At 41.0% G+C, this 17,302-nt stretch overlaps 1 protein-coding gene across 2 annotated transcripts in view; it reads left to right on the top strand.

Annotated features, from left to right (window-relative positions):
* PALM (paralemmin) overlaps positions 1-15,468 on the top strand; it is an 86,145-nt gene extending 70,677 nt beyond the window's left edge. The window contains exons 6-9 of one of the 2 annotated variants that reach the window (XM_075206050.1): positions 11,150-11,171; positions 11,317-11,376; positions 12,314-12,445; positions 13,310-15,468. In XM_075206050.1, coding sequence (XP_075062151.1) covers positions 11,150-11,171; positions 11,317-11,376; positions 12,314-12,445; positions 13,310-13,824 — 729 coding nt within the window. In that variant the 3' untranslated portion in view covers positions 13,825-15,468. The remainder of the gene's footprint in view (positions 1-11,149; positions 11,172-11,316; positions 11,377-12,313; positions 12,446-13,309) is intronic. The other variant, XM_075206056.1, reaches the window with a different exon arrangement.
* Positions 15,469-17,302: the final 1,834 nt, after the last annotated feature.

Below are 17,302 nucleotides of genomic sequence, written 5' to 3'. Positions count from 1 at the left end.
CTCCCCATACATTGTTATGGGGAGTGCTCAGAAAAACGCTAATGGGTGCAAAGCAGCAGATATCTCCGATATCTGCTGCTATGCTAGATTAATACATAAGGATTTTAACGGTAAAGACGTTTTCGGGGCTTTACAAGGGGAGAAAACTTTAATAAATAGACCCCTAGATCTTCAATGCTCTCCATTATATTATTCAGTAATGGACTCCAGTTTAATTTAATGAAAGGGTTGACCTAAGTGGTTAGAGGTTGGACTTTAATATAATGTTTACACTTTTGCGTACTGCACTCACTTCTTCATATTTTTCCACCTTGCCACAAACCTGGAATCACTAGTAATTTCTGTAGTTACTTCCAATGACTGGAAAGTGGGCAGGTACTCCACAGTGGGTATACCACATGAGTGCACCAGTGCAAAACCAAAGTAATTTGTACATCCAGTGCACTTTGTAATATGAGGTCCATTGTGTGCAATGGTTTTGTGATAATGTTGTTTGCCTTTTCTTCAGTTAACTATATATTACATTACTAAGCATAATGGGAAAGTGTACTGTATACAACCAAAGCTTTATACAGGGCTCCTGCAGCTCTAATTCATAAAATGTAAGTCTCTGGGGTAATAAGAGTGCATGGATCCCTGACTGTCTATAGAGCATAAGTTATAAGCATCAATGTCCTGTAGTGTAATATATATATATATATATATATATATATATATATATATATATATATATATATATCGCAATGATAATAAAGCTCACAATAAAACAGGTATAGGGCATGTAGGGCATATAATATAAGCTTGATCCGAGTGTGTATAGCTCCTTTAGGATATATGTAAGAGCTGGAAGTGGTTGTGAAGCTCCATGCAGAATATGAACAACAGATCCATTTCTTACCCTGATCCTGTCCCTTTATTTATTCTTATCTGCCCTGGTCATCCTCCGGTTTCTTCTTAGGTTACAACACGGAACAAGCCTTCTTGACGTGTTGGCGTTTCACAAAGACAGTGTTAAATATGCTGGTGGAACACACAGTGGAACGTATGTTTTAATCTCAGCGTAAAAGTTTCGGGTTTGGGTTTTGTCAAAAAATAAAAACACCATTTCTTGTGCTTATTCTCCAGTGTAAGTTCGCAGTCGTGTGACCATTGTTCACTACAAGACATTTATACTAGGGATGTGCACCGGCGACTTTTGAGGTCTCGTGTTTTGTGTTTTGGATCCGGATTTTCGTTATTTTTGGGGTTCGGATTTGTCTCGCAAAACACTTGACGAAAGGTCTCGGTTCGGATTTAAGGTTTTGGATTCTGATTTTTTTGGAAAAAAACATAAAAAGTTTAAAAATCAAGTTTTTGGGCTTATTTTCACTCCTAGGCTATTATTAACCTCAATAACATTCAATAACAAGCATTTCCACTAATTTACAGTGTATTCTGAACACCTCACAATATAGTTATTAGTCCAAAACGTTGCAACAAGGTATCTTTCTGGACTGCGTAGAGGAGTGAGTCACCACAATATATTAAAAACCCTGAACTTTTATGAATCGCACCAATAAATGTACCTGGACTGCGTAGAGGAGTGGGTCACCACAATATATTAAAAACCCTGAACTTTTATGAATCGCACCAATAAATGTACCTGGACTGCGTAGAGGAGTGGGTCACCACAATATATTAAAAACCCTGAACTTTTATGAATCGCACCAATAAATGTACCTGGACTGCGTAGAGGAGTGGGTCACCACAATATATATAATAAGAAAACCATCAACTTGTTTGATTCGCACCAATAAATGTACCTGGACTGCGTAGAGGAGTGGGTCACCACAATATATTAAAAACCCTGAACTTTTATGAATCGCACCAATAAATGTACCTGGACTGCGTAGAGGAGTGGGTCACCACAATATATATAATAAGAAAACCATCAACTTGTTTGATTCGCACCAATAAATGTACCTGGACTGCGTAGAGGAGTGGGTCACCACAATATATTAAAAACCAGGAACTTTTATGAATCGCACCAATAAATGTACCTGGACTGCGTAGAGGAGTGGGTCACCACAATATATATAATAAGAAAACCATCAACTTGTTTGATTCGCACCAATAAATGTACCTGGACTGCGTAGAGGAGTGGGTCACCACAATATATTAAAAACCCTGAACTTTTATGAATCGCACCAATAAATGTACCTGGACTGCGTAGAGGAGTGGGTCACCACAATATATATAATAAGAAAACCATCAACTTGTTTGATTCGCACCAATAAATGTACCTGGACTGCGTAGAGGAGTGGGTCACCACAATATATATAATAAGAAAACCATCAACTTGTTTGATTTGCACCAATAAATGTACCTGGACTGCGTAGAGGAGTGGGTCACCACAATATATTAAAAACCCTGAACTTTTATGAATCGCACCAATAAATGTACCTGGACTGCGTAGAGGAGTGGGTCACCACAATATATATAATAAGAAAACCATCAACTTGTTTGATTCGCACCAATAAATGTACCTGGACTGCGTAGAGGAGTGGGTCACCACAATATATTAAAAACCCTGAACTTTTATGAATCGCACCAATAAATGTACCTGGACTGCGTAGAGGAGTGGGTCACCACAATATATATAATAAGAAAACCATCAACTTGTTTGATTCGCACCAATAAATGTACCTGGACTGCGTAGAGGAGTGGGTCACCACAATATATTAAAAACCCTGAACTTTTATGAATCGCACCAAAAAAATGTACCTGGACTGCGTAGAGGAGTGGGTCACCACAATATATATAATAAGAAAACCATCAACTTGTTTGATTCGCACCAATAAATGTACCTGGACTGCGTAGGGGAGTGGGTCACCACAATATATTAAAAACCCTGAACTTTTATGAATCGCACCAAAAAATGTACCTGGACTGCCTAGAGGAGTGGGTCACCACAATATATATAATAAGAAAACCATCAACTTGTTTGATTCGCACCAATAAATGTACCTGGACTGCGTAGAGGAGTGGGTCACCACAATATATTAAAAACCCTGAACTTTTATGAATCGCACCAATAAATGTACCTGGACTGCCTAGAGGAGTGGGTCACCACAATATATATAATAAGAAAACCATCAACTTGTTTGATTCGCACCAATAAATGTACCTGGACTGCGTAGAGGAGTGGGTCACCACAATATATTAAAAACCCTGAACTTTTATGAATCGCACCAATAAATGTACCTGGACTGCCTAGAGGAGTGGGCACTGGGCACCACAATAAAATATATAAAAAACCTTCAACAGGTCTGCATTACACTACACATACGGCTGCTCCTCCATCCTCTCCATCATATACATGTTGGAGTTTTAGCGTGTGACAACCTCTTGTTTTTGATAATGTCAGTGCATTTTGAATATTTTTCAATTTGGCCCACACCACTGAATGTACTTTATCTATGATACGCATCTATCTATCTTGACTGCGTAGTGTGGTGGCCCCGGTACACAATTTGGTACCGAGGCCACAATATAATTAAAAAACCCTCCACGTGTCAGAATTCCACCAAACAAGTATCTGGACTGCGTAGTGGGGTGGCCCCGGTACCCAATTTGATACCGGGGCCACAATAAAATAAATACACCCTCCACGTGTCAGAATTCCACCAAACAAGTATCTGGACTGCGTAGTGGGGTGGCCCCGGTACCCAATTTGATACCGGGGCCACAATAAAATAAATACACCCTCCACGTGTCAGAATTCCACCAAACAAGTATCTGGACTGCGTAGTGGGGTGGCCCCGGTACCCAATTTGATACCGGGGCCACAATACCTCCTCCAAACATGGTACAGACAATTCGTCATTGAGATCCCATCAAGTATGTTAAAGACAGACAGGGTCCAAGTGTTATTGGTTGACTTTGTAAACCAAAAAACTGTCCCTGTTGCACATAGTCGTGCAATGAAGACTGACTTTTTCATTTAAAGGCACCATCTTTCAAGTGTAGTGTTTGTAAGTCTAAGTCATATTATACTTTTGGTAAAATTGGTTTATTTTGTTCCTCTTTATGGTAACTACTAATAGAATTAAAGTATTAAATAGAAGCGGCAGTTCCTCTTTATGGTAATTAGTAATAGAATTAAAGTATTAAATAGAATTAAAGTATGAAATAGAATTAAAGTATTAAATAGAATTAAAGTATGAAATAGAATTAAAGTATTAAATAGAATTAAAGTATGAAATAGAGTGGTATAGAGTTGTAGTGTGGTATAGATAGAGTGGTCCCCACAATATAATAATAAAACCCTCAACTGGTCTGAATTCCACCAAACAAGTATCTGGACTGCGTAGTGTGGTGGCCCCGGTACACAATTTGGTACCGAGGCCACAATATAATTAAAAAATTGGGCATCAACTGTCACCGTTGTTTAATATCTGATACACCTAAATATGGACTGCACAGTGGAGTGGCCCCGGTAGTAAATTTGGTGCCGGGGCCACAATACCTCCTCCAACTTCCAAGTGTAGTGTTTATAAAGACAGACAGCGTCGAAGTGTTATTAGTTGGCTTTCTTAACCCTAAAATTGTCCCTGTTGCAAATATTCGTGCAATGGACAGTTACTTTTTTATTGAAAGACTCAAGCTTTCAAGTGTAGTGTTTATAAAATATAAACAACAATACAGTAGTTTTAGAGCACGTCAAAAACTCTTGTTTTAAATTATGACACGGCATTTTACTTTTGGTTTAATTTCTTGAATTTTTTAAAATTTGGTTTTACTTTTTGAACATGGCAAACGACTGTTGATTGGTCATATAATGCCAAAAAAAAAGTTCCAAGATGGAATTGTCCTTGGGCCCTCACACCCACCCTTATGTTGTTGAAATAGGACATGCACACTTTAACAAACCAATCATTTCAGCGACAGGGCCTACCAAACAACTTTGGCTGAAATGATTGGTTTGTTTGGGCCCCCACACCAAAAAAGCTATTCATCTCTCCCTGTACAGACTAAACAGGCTCTACTGAGGCAAGATGTCGTCCTCATCCTCAACCTCTGATTCCTCCCCCCCTACAGTGTGTACTTCCTCCTCATCACACATTATCAATTCGTCCCCGCTGGACTCCACAACCACAGGTCCCTCTGTAGTATCTGGAGGGCAGTGCTGTACTTCATTGAGGAATTGATTATTCATTTTTATAAACATCATTTTTTCAACGTTGTGAGGAAGCAACCTCCTTCGCCGCTCACTGTCCAGGTTCCCCGCTGCACTAAAAACTCTTTCCGAGTACACACTGGAGGGGGGACAACTCAGGTAAAATAGAGCCAGTTTGTACAGGGGCTTCCAAACTGCCTTTTTTTCCTGCCAGTAACAATATGGACTGTCTGACATGTCTACTTGGATGGTGTCAGCAAAGTAATCATCCACAATTTTTTCTATTGTGACAGCATCCAATGCAGCGAGAGTAGACATGTCTGCAATGGTTGGCAGGTCCTTCAGTCCGGACCAGATGTTATCAGCATCCCCGCCAGTGCCTCTTTTGGGAAAACTGAGCTTTTTCCTCGCAGCCATAGATGTGGAAGAAAATGAGGGTGGAGCTGTTGGCATGTCACGGTCCTCTTCAGAGGACAATCTCCTGACCAGCAGGTCTTTGCACCGCTGTAGACTTGTGTCCGCCGGAAACAGAGACACAACATACGCTTTAAACCGAGGATCGAGCACGGTGGCCAGAATGTATTCCTCTGACTTTAAAAGAGTGACCACCCTCGGATCCTGGCAAAGCGTACGAAGGGCTACATCCACAAGAGCTACATGCTTGGTGTAATCGCAATGGCTTACCAGCTCCTCCCTCACTTTCTCCAGCTGCTTCTGCAACAGCCTGATCAGGGGAATGACCTGACTCAAGCTGGCAGTGTCGGAACTGACTTCTCGTGTGGCAAGTTCAAATGGCTGCAGAACCTTGCACAACACGGAAATCAGTCTCCACTGCGCTTGACTGAGGCGCATCCCCACTCCTTTGCCTATGTCGTAGGTGGCTGTGTAGGCCTGAATGGCCTTTTGCTGCTCCTCCATCCTCTGCAGCATATAGAGGGTGGAGTTCCAGCGCGTCACAACCTCTTGTTTGAGGTGATGGCAGGGCAGGTTCATGCTTTTTTGATGTGCCTCTAGTCTGCGGTAGGCACTGGCTGAATGCCGAAAGTGTCCAGCAATTTTGCGCGCCACCGCAAGCATCTCCTGCACACCCCTGTCACTCTTGAGGTAATGCTGCACCACCAAATTAATGGTGTGGGCAAAACATGGGACGTGCTGGAAATTGCCCATATTTAATGCCCGCACAATGTTACTGGCATTGTCTGACACCACAAATCCCCATGAGAGTCTAAGTGGGGTAAGCCACTGGGAGATAATTTCCCTCATTTTCTCTAATATGTTGTCAGCGTTGTGCCTCTTATTAAAGCCTGTAATACACAATGTTGCCTGCCTTTGCATGAGCCGCCATTTTGTAGATGCTGCTACTGATGCAGCTGTTGCTGTTGCTGCGGAAGGGGATGCATCTACCCAGTGGGCTGTCACAGTCATATAGTCCTTCGTTTGCCCAGAACCACTTGTCCACATGTCCGTGGTTAAGTGGACAGTGGGTACAACCGCATTTTTAAGAGCACTGAGGACACTTGATCGTACTTCTCTGTACATTTTTGGTATCGCCTGCCTAGTGAAGTGGAATCTCGAGGGGATTTGGTACCGGGGACACAATACCTCCATCAACCCTCTAAATCCCACTCCACTGATGGCGGACACCGGGCGCACGTCTAACACCAACATTGCAGTTACAGCCGCAGTTATACGCTTTGCAATAGGGTGACTACTATCGTATTTTGTGGTCATGGCAAACGACTGTTGGACGGTCAATTGTTTTGTGAAAGACTTAGCGGTCTTACGACTTCCCCTCTGGGAAGATGACCGACTAACAGCAGCAACAGCAGCAGTGGCAGTAGTAGGCGTACCGCTGCAGGATTCCTCGGATGAATCCCGTATTGAGGAGGACTCAGTCTGGCTGCTGACTTGGGCTGCAGGACTGAATCTGATGGAGATTGTGGAGGAAGTTGACGAGGAGGGTGTTGCTGGTGTGTATCCAACTGGACCACGGGATTTAGGTGTCCCTGTACCGATGAGGGTCCTAGCCCCAGTTCCTGAACTAACCACTGAACTATGAAGGTTATTCAGGTGACGTATAAGGGAGGATGTTCCTAGGTGGGCAAGATCCTTACCCCTGCTTATTTGAGCTTTACATAAGCTACATATGGCCATACATTGGTTGTCTGGATTTGGATAAAAATAACTCCAGACCGAAGAGGTGCATTTTTTGGTCTTCTGACCAGGCATGACGATGGGCTTTTTCATCCCATGGACATCAGCTGTTTCCCCCCCTGGTGCCTCATTTACAATAACCACATCACCATCCTCATCATCAAGTTCCTCCACAGCGCCAGCTACATCATCAATAGCCTCCTCCCGAGCCACCTCTTCCCGTACAGTGATGGGAAGGTCAGGCTTGACAACCACCAACATCCTTGGACTCGCCTTGTGGATTTGTGATAATTTCTCTTTAGAAGGCAGAGTTGTTTGCTGTTTTGTTGCTGACAGCATAACTCTCTTCAATTTTTTGTAGGGGGGGGAGGAGGAGGAGGGCTAAGATCCGTGGGTGAAGCTGAACCACTAGTCATGAACACGGGCCAGGGCCTAAGCCGTTCCTTGCCACTCCGTGTCGTAAATGGCATATTGGCAACTTTACGTTTCTCCTCAGATGATTTTAAGTTTCTCTTTTTGCTACTTTTTCTTAACTTGGGCTTTTTGGATTTTACATGCCCGGTACTACGAGATTGGGCATCGGGCTTGGAAGACGACGTTGATGGCATTTCATCGTCTATGTCATGACTAGTGGCAGCAGCTTCAGCATTAGGAGGAAGTGGGTCTTGATCTTTCCCTACTTTATCCTCCAAATTTTTGGTCTCCATTATATGTAGCACAAGATACTGCAGAATGTGTGAACTTGGTAATATTGCAGTACCAATGGACTTATACTGCTGGATTGGTTTTGCAAATTTGGTTATAATTATTATATATTTTTTTTTTTTTAAATTTTTTATTTTTTTTTACTTTTTTTTTATTTTTAAAAAACTTGGGAATAGTGGGGAAATAACTATGCCCTTAGAAGCACAGAGCACAGGACACAGCACCACTGGACTGAACAGAACACAGCACAGGACCCAGCAGCACTACGGAACTCAGCAGGACAGAGCACAGGACACAGCACCACTGGACTGATACTGCAGAATGTGTGAACTTTGTAATATTGCAGTACCAATGGACTTATACTGCTGGATTGGTTTTGCAAATTTGGTTATAATTATTATATTTATTTATTTTTTTTTTAATTTTTTATTTTTTTTTACTTTTTTTTATTTTTTAAAAACTTGGGAATAATGGGGAAATAACTATGCCCTTAGAAGCACAGAGCACAGGACACAGCACCACTGGACTGAACAGGACACGGCACAGGACCCAGCAGCACTACGGACCTCAGCAGGACAGAGCACAGGACACAGCACCACTGGACTGATACTGCAGAATGTGTGAACTTTGTAATATTGCAGTACCAATGGACTTATACTGCTGGATTGGTTTTGCAAATTTGGTTATAATTATTATATATTTTTTTTTTTTTTTACATTTTTTATTTTTTTTTACTTTTTTTTTATTTTTTAAAAACTTGGGAATAATGGGGAAATAACTATGCCCTTAGAAGCACAGAGCACAGGACACAGCACCACTGGACTGAACAGGACACGGCACAGGACTCAGCAGCACTACGGAACTCAGCAGGACAGAGCACAGGACACAGCACCACTGGACTGATACTGCAGAATGTGTAAACTTTGTAATATTGCAGTACCACTGGACTTTTACTGCTGAATGTGTGAACTTGGTAATATTGCAGTACCAATGGGCTTATACTGCAGGATTGGTTGTGCAAATTTTGTGGTAATTAAAAAAAATTAAAGTAGTTTTTGGTATTTTTTAAAAAAACTTTTTTTTATTTTTTTAAACACAGGGGAATATTGGGGAAATAACTATGCCCTTAGAAGCACAGAGCACAGGACACAGCACCACTGGACTGAACAGGACACAGCACAGGACCCAGCAGCACCACTGACCTCAGAAGGACAGAGCACAGCACACAGCACCACTGGACTGATACTGCAGAACACAGCACAGCACAGCACAGCACAGCACAGCACAGCACAGCACAGCACAGCACAGAACTAAACAGCACAGCACAGAACTAAACAGCACAGCACGAGATCTACCAGGACAGAGGACCACCTAACACACCCTCCCTCTACCCTGATCAATGCCCGAGTGAAGATGGCGGCGACTAGCGGGGAATTTATAGGATCCGAGTATTGCGAGATCCGACAACGGGATTATGAGTCAGAGCCTCAGTTTCACATTTGAATTTGGCGCCAATACCCGGATCTGTCTCGGATCCGACTCGGATCCGCAACGTTCGGGTGGGCTCGGATTTCATAAATCCGAGTGCGCTCATCCCTAGTTAGCACTACGTAGTGGATGTTTTGTGCTTCGTAAATGACCTTCATTTAGAGCAATACAGGATGCGTCTTTGTCTTCTCTGGTACTATCTTGAACAATTGTTTCTGTCAGGAGGACAGAGGAGAAATAAAAACGGTGCAGATGAAGCATGTTGTAAAAATGTGAGAAAACAAAACTGAAAAAATGAAAGGAAATCTAACAAATTTTTTGCCTGACAGTTTGCTGCTGTATCACATCTGTTGAAATCTGTTATACTCTGTTGTTTGAACAATTAAAATGTTACATTAATTGCAACCAAATTTATAGAGTTTAATATAAGGATCTATTCTTCAAAGGTAACCTTACAGAAAAAAATAAAAACATACCCTATTCTGGGTATATCACGTACTTGCCTACTTTGTGTTGTTGGCCAGGGAGGGGGTGTGGTGGGAGGGTGAAAAGGGGCAATTCGCATTATTTTGGCCCTGCCCTTGTGAATACATTGTCATTTTGTTGCGGGGGGTGGGGCCAAAATGACAATTCACCACAAATCGCTGAATTTTGGCTCCTGATGGGCAGGATGTGGGAGACTTGCCTTATCTCCTGGAAGTCCAGGAGACCTACCCGGAATTCAGCAGTCTCCTGGACATTCCGGGAGAATTGGCAAGTATAATCTATCATATGGAACAAGGGGTATGTAAACAGAAAATAATACTGTCCATTTTCACAATGCTTTCCCTTTATTACAAAGGAAATGGCTCTTGTGTAGCTCTACAAGATGCTTTGTTTTCTGAAGTGTCTTGTATGCATTAATACAATGTACACAGATATCTATAAAAAAGATAATTTGGAACTAGAAAGGGTTCAGAGAAGGGCGACAAAATTGATAAAGGGTATGGAGTCATTAAGTTATGAGGAAAGGTTAGCCAGTTTAGGCATGTTTACTTTAGAAAAGAGGCGTCTAAGGGGAGATATGATTACTATGTACAAATACATTAGGGGTCAATACAGAGAGCTTTCATGGGAACTTTTTACCCCAAGGACTTTACACAGGACACGTGGTCACCCCCTAAGGTTAGAGGAGAGGAAATTTCACAACCAGCAAAGGAAGGGGTTCTTTACAGTAAGGGCAGTCAAGATATGGAATTCATTGCCAGGGAAGGTTGTGATGGCAGATTCAATAGATATGTTTAAGAAAGGGTTAGACAATTTTTTAGCGGAAAGGTGTGTCCAGGGATATGACCGTTAATTAAAATGTAGGATAGTAGTGGATATAGGGTAAAAATAGGACTGCAATATTGAGTCTGGGGGGATTTTCACAATTGAAACAGATTGGCTGTTGCTTACTCTGGATCAATTTCAAATATAAGTGCAGGATCGCAGGAGATCCAAAATAGGTTGAACTTGATGGACTGGTGTCTTTTTTTCAACCTCATCAACTATGTTACTATGTTATTATTTATCCTTCAGCTAATGTACAGTTAACATTGAGTTGTAGCATTGTCTTCTCATAAACACCTCTGAATGCATTAATCCTCTTTTGTTTCTTTTCAGACCATAGTGAATACAAACAGGGGTAAGTACAATTTGCTTTGTTTTCTGTTTGGAAGAAAGTCTCATCATTGAGTTGATGGATACAAAAATTGATTTGTTTGATTAAATTTTTGATAGAGGTCACAGTTACATGATATTCACACTGTTGCAATACTTTCTCTATTCAGATCAGAATGCTACATTACCCCCTGCTAAGAAGACAGACAGTCCAGACGTAATGAGAGCCGGTAAGTAGCCTCCACCCCAGCCAGCTGAGTTTTGCAGCATATTCTCCTTTGCTGGGCACTGCTTGGCTTTCTTAGCATCCAGGAAGGAGGCATGGCTGGGCTCCTCTTGCTTACAAGAACTTAGCAAAATAAATGAATCATTAAAAGCTTGGCAAGAAAACACCACAGCTATACAGTCTATCAGTAGTAAAACAATCTCTACACATTCTAAAATACAATATAATACATTGTCACACCATTATTGAATATCATAGTGTTATTATATATTATATATAAATATACATGTCATGTTTTTTCCTGTTTCTGAAGACAATAAAACATTCATTGCAGGAATATTGATCAACCACATGTTATGTTCTAAAATATCAATATAGTATATTGCTGCTATTATTGCAAGAATATATCTTAGCTAGAAAGCAAATGTCTTCACAAACAGACATAGCAACAGCGACACTCACAGTCAATGCACTGCCTAACATGATGACAAGGGATGTTGTATAAAACAAGTAAACATTTCCAAATCACGTCTTTTATAATGGAAAAAGTATACATTTTACAAACGTTTTATTTGACTAAATCTTCCCTTTTAAATAAATGACTGTGAACAAGAAATCAGTAGTATAGTCTCACATCATGTTAACATATTAAAATCAAAATGTAAATATCACTGGCAACCTTCCATATAGCAGTGGTTCAGTGACATCCAATCTGCCGCTGCCACTGTTATCCTCGCAGCATGAATATGATTCTGTGCCAGGGACACATCCAACTAAGGCAAATGGCCTCTAACCTGCTATCTCTCTGCTTCGCTCTTCTCACTCTAAGCCCACCTTCCCTCCTGTATGTTCCTGCCCCTGCTTGCTGCCCCTCAGCTGGGCGGTGGGAGGGCTTGAGGGGTATTGTGAGATGTAATGTCGCTGTCCTGTTTGTGTCCCAGCCATGTACTCTGTGGAGATTACAGTAGAGAAGGACAGAATCACAGGGGAGACTAAGGTCCTCTCTAGCAACACTGTGCTCCCTCAAGAGCACCTCCTGCAGGGGGTCAAGGTGTATGAAGATGAACAGAAAGGTAGGGTGCTCTGGTAGCTCAGGGGTTTTTACTCCCCATGACACAATGGTAATATCAGCAACAAATATTTAATGATTTGTCATTTAATTGCTACTTAGTCCTTGATACTCATCCCTTTTGCTCCTACTGGAAGTTGCACCGTATCTACTACACCATGTGATGCTGATCCTGGATGAAAAATAAATCTGGATGCTTCTTTGCCATGTCTGCCTGTAACTTCCATTTTGGAATGTATGGGTTAATGGATTGCTCTACGTGGCATAGATTTACTAGAAATTTGTAAAAGGAAAAAGGTGGTGTTGTCAACCATTCAGATTCTAGCTATCATTTTCTAGACTGTACTAGATAATAATAGCTAGAAGCTGATTGGTTGCTATGGGCAGCACTTCCACTTTTCCTTTTTAAAAGTCTTAGTAAATCTACACCTAAATGTATCTAAATAACGTTCAGCATAGATAGAAAACCTTTAAATGCCCACTAGAACTTTTTCATTTTTTTTCTGTTCCTTTCCAACTATATTCCATTTCCCAACTACCTTAATTTTATTGCTTTATTTCAATATATGCTCCTTGCTTTGTCATATCGTAATATTTTCCATTCATATTGCTTATATTACACATTGTCATACTTTTAGCTTTCTACACAACAGTTTAGATTTCTTTTTGGCACTCTACAGGATGCTGTTTACAAACCACCATGTTTATTATGGAGAGAAAACCACTCTTATACAATTAAACATTACTTTTTTTAAATCAAAATCTCCAGCTCCCTAATTATGTCTTTGCGTCTCTGACATCTCATTATCTGTTCTGTCTCTTTGTTTTTTCTTCTATTTTCCTCACAATCTCTCTCATTCCCCTGCAGTTGTACATGCGGTGACGTCAGAGGTTGCAGCTCCCAATGACACAGTTCACCAGCTCAGTTCCACAGAGGTGGAGGATTTGATCCACAAGGCGGAAGAGGCAACTCTCAGTGACATTTCCCTGACCTCAGATGAAAAGACCCCAATCCAGAGAGCATCTCCTCGCAAAGAGATCCCTGGTGTTCAGGCTCGACCTCCTCAAACATCACCAAGCCCAGAACCACCAGTAACCATGATTTTCATGGGTTACCAGAACGTGGAGGATGAGAATGAGACAAAGAAAGTTCTGGGTCTGGAAGAGGCTATCACTGCTGAATTGGTTGTCATCAGTGACGGGGACCCCCAGCCAGCTGCGGATGGAGATCTACCAGAGAAGGCACAGCATCCACCTAATGGTGCTCCTGTAGATCCTCCAAACAAGGAGAAGCCAGAGACCAATGACACAACAGCGCCCAAGAGTGGAGAGAAGGATCTGACTATGAAGAAACAGAGGTGCAAGTGCTGCAGTGTGATGTAAACAGGTGAAGGTAGGGATGAGGTGTGCCTTTCCTCCACCCCACTTACACCTTAAGATGAGAAATGGGAGCTTGTACTGTACCATTAATCCTGGATGGGGAGCTACAACCACTTAACTTTTCAGTTTCAGAAGAGGTTCTGTCTCTATTCACCGCAGCCTTTCAGGGAGTCCCCTCCATAATCCATAAACTTTAAAGGTGGGCTCCTTTCTACCACATACATTGCTCCTTATAAAACCTGGGAGGACAGTCATTTACTAATCCCCAAATAATATGGGAAATATCTCACGCAATCTATCCTGAGGTACAAGCTCTTTTGGACTGGGAAGGAGGCTTCCATCCACTTCGCCCCAGATATATGAGAGGAGCACTCATTGAAAAAGAAGTGCTCTTCTCCCTTCTCAGCTAATGTAAACGCTTAAATATTATCCTGTTTCTCCTGTTACCACCCATTGTATCCCCCATTCTGCAGCTCTCTCTATATATATTAAGGAGGATATTGCCATTTTTGCAAGAAGTGAAAAGCCCTGTAAGTCCGATAGAGGCTTCCAAATGCTCCTTATCTGGTCCACGTTCTTTGTATGATCAATCTTCTTACCATTTGCCTGGACTGTCGAAGAGGAAATTAAAATATTTTAAACTTCAGGTTAAAACCTAATAAACAAATGGGAGAATTGAATGCTAAATTGTCGTACAGGATTCTTCAAATGAAAATCTGTTTGAATTGATACTGGGACATTGTTGCTATGGGAGCGTCTGTCAACATGACTTGTGCTTCTTTACACAACTAAGTAACTTAGACTTACAGTATGATGGCATTTTAATGGTAATTTTCATTTATGCAGAAGAACACAATTTAAGGATAGAAAATTATTTGGCTCAGTTTTATGAAACAATACTATGTATAAGATAAAAGTTTAATATTTTATTGCCACTGTGTTACCCGTTCCAGATGTCACATTATGGTTAGTAATCCTAAAATCACTACAATTTATTCTGTATTTAATGGTTTCTAAGGATGCCTAGTAATGGATGGTAAACTGGATAATTGCCAACAGCAAATACTGATGTTTAATATACCTGCGTGTGCCGCCTAGCAGTGTATAAGAATCCCATGTAAAGAGCAGAATGCTGTAATGAATGCTGAATGATGTAATGTTCCAGTGTAGGAAACAGTCCTTGTTATAGCTGTAGTCATTTGAAATGGATTCATCCTTTATCAAGTGTACAGTAAACCGGACGGAATGATAAGCAGGTATTTTTTTCCCATTCTTTTTAAAGTTGTATACATTAGCTGATGTATAGGAATCAATGTTCTGCAAGGCATTATAATGATGTGCATGGAGAGTTGCTGCAGGTCCTACTGAAGTCCCCCTGAGCTCCACCCTCTACCCTTTTGCCAATTACCCTTGTATGTTAACTGTGAGCCCTCTTCCCCCAGCTGACTTTGTGTGTACCTAGTGCAGGACATGAAGCTGGGAGCTGTAGAGGCAATGGGCCCCAAGCTGGACTTTCATATTGGTGCCTCTGCCTCTTGCTCTGCCTGCCTGATAATGACCTTTACCCTTCCTTCCTCGCCCAGATTTCAGGTCAAGTCATTGTAAGAAAAAAACTCAGTAAGTAAATAAAATGTGTCATTTAATCTCGAGGCTGCAACATGATTTATGTCTGAATGATTGTGACACACTGAAACGTGTGTGCAGACAAAAATGGACACATGTCTATGGAAAGCTTTATGTATACACATTATTCATACACACACTGACAAACTCTTATCTGCAACATAACATCCATACCAGCAGGTAGACACACCTATATTGACAGTCACTGGTAGTGCATCCTCACTGCAAAGTTGGTGGTTGCTAGAACCCAACACTGAATCATGCCAGACTTTGCAATAATATCATCTTTCAAAACAGACTCAATTGTTTGGCATTAAGATTTTGGCAATATCAAATTCTCCTCTGTGTGAGCTGTATTGGAATAATTAATTACAGCAGAATACAAAATACCAAGAACTATTATAGATAAAAAGTAGTCTTCTGTTGCTTTGTCCTGAAAATATAATTTTCAAAATACAGATCCATTAACTGGAATACTCTGGCGGGTTCTGGATAACAGGTTTTTGCCATAATTTAAAGCACCATACCTAAAATATACTTCATTACGTTTAAAAATTATCCCTGTCAGACTGATCTTGGAATTAATTTCTCTGTACATCTTAGTTGTTTAGCAGTGCTTTTCACGGTGACTTTATGTGGAGACACTTGATGATCATGTCACTGGATCTCATTTACTAAACACAATGGACCTCATTTAGAGTCGGACGCAAAGTCCATTTTAGGCGCATCCAACAAAAAAACACTATCACGCATGTGCAGCAAGGACCAAATCTGCCTGCATCTTGGACACAATTAACACTTGTGACTCACTACAAGAGAATAGGAAGAACGCGGAATTGTGAAGGTGTGACCATGTAAATAAATCCTAGTCGCAGTGAGGCGCAGACGCAACACACATCAAAAAAAGGGCTAAAGCTGTGCGGCAGGAATTAGGTGGCGTAAGCAGTTAGCTAGCTGAAGGTACTGCTCGCAGCTCGATAGGGTATTATGAATGGGACGCGACTGAAGTTGCTTGCCACTCGTAATACCCTACCAAGCTGCAGCACACTCCCACTCCTATACTTCTTAAACGGACGTTGCGTCTGATTTTAAATGAGGTCCAATTTGACAATGTGTGTTTAGGGGGCAGAGCCAACTGAAGCAATGCACTGATCCCGACCCCCACCTGCCTCCTACATCTCCTGGAGGCAAACTTGCCAAAGTTGGTAAGTATGCATTATTACCATAAAGAATTAATAATATAGCTGTTTTCCTTTCAGTTTTTTGTAACTTTCTGGATAATGGGTTTCTGGATAAGAAATCTTATACCTGCATTTATTTTTGTTCACAGTTGTTTAGGTGCTAGGACCAGGTGGCATTAGAACTTTTCTGTTGCTTGAGAATGCACTGCCTTATTTGGATGTTTGTCATTCTTGGATTGTATAGCAAACAAGTAATTTTTTATATTCTGGTTGTTAAGAGCTTAGATACCTATATATATATATATATCTGACATCATAAAAATCTGGCCTCCTTTTGAGTTGGTGAACAATGGTTTGAGAACTAATACCTTATATCAAAAAGAAATACACAGCATTTCTAATATGTTTTTTAGTGGGTGCTGGAAATCCTTTAGTTTTGGGTGCTTTGAATTACAAAACAAATCATGTTTGCTGTGCATCATGAAAACAATTGCTAATTTTTTATTGTGGGAAACTGAGGCAGTTGTATAAAAAAAATAATGAAAATGGGTAATCTATATAAAAGGCACACTGGGGGTCATTTACATCCCCCCAAAAGGCGACCCTGCAGTGCATTTAATTATAAAAAATAGAAATGCAACCGTGTGTCCAGTTTTACCCTTGGTACATATTAAAAA

This window comes from Mixophyes fleayi, chromosome 1 (assembly GCF_038048845.1).
Source record: "Mixophyes fleayi isolate aMixFle1 chromosome 1, aMixFle1.hap1, whole genome shotgun sequence".
Taxonomy (NCBI): domain Eukaryota; kingdom Metazoa; phylum Chordata; class Amphibia; order Anura; family Limnodynastidae; genus Mixophyes; species Mixophyes fleayi.
The sequence above is the reverse complement of the archived record's forward strand: the minus strand, read 5'-3'. Positions and strand labels throughout refer to the sequence as shown.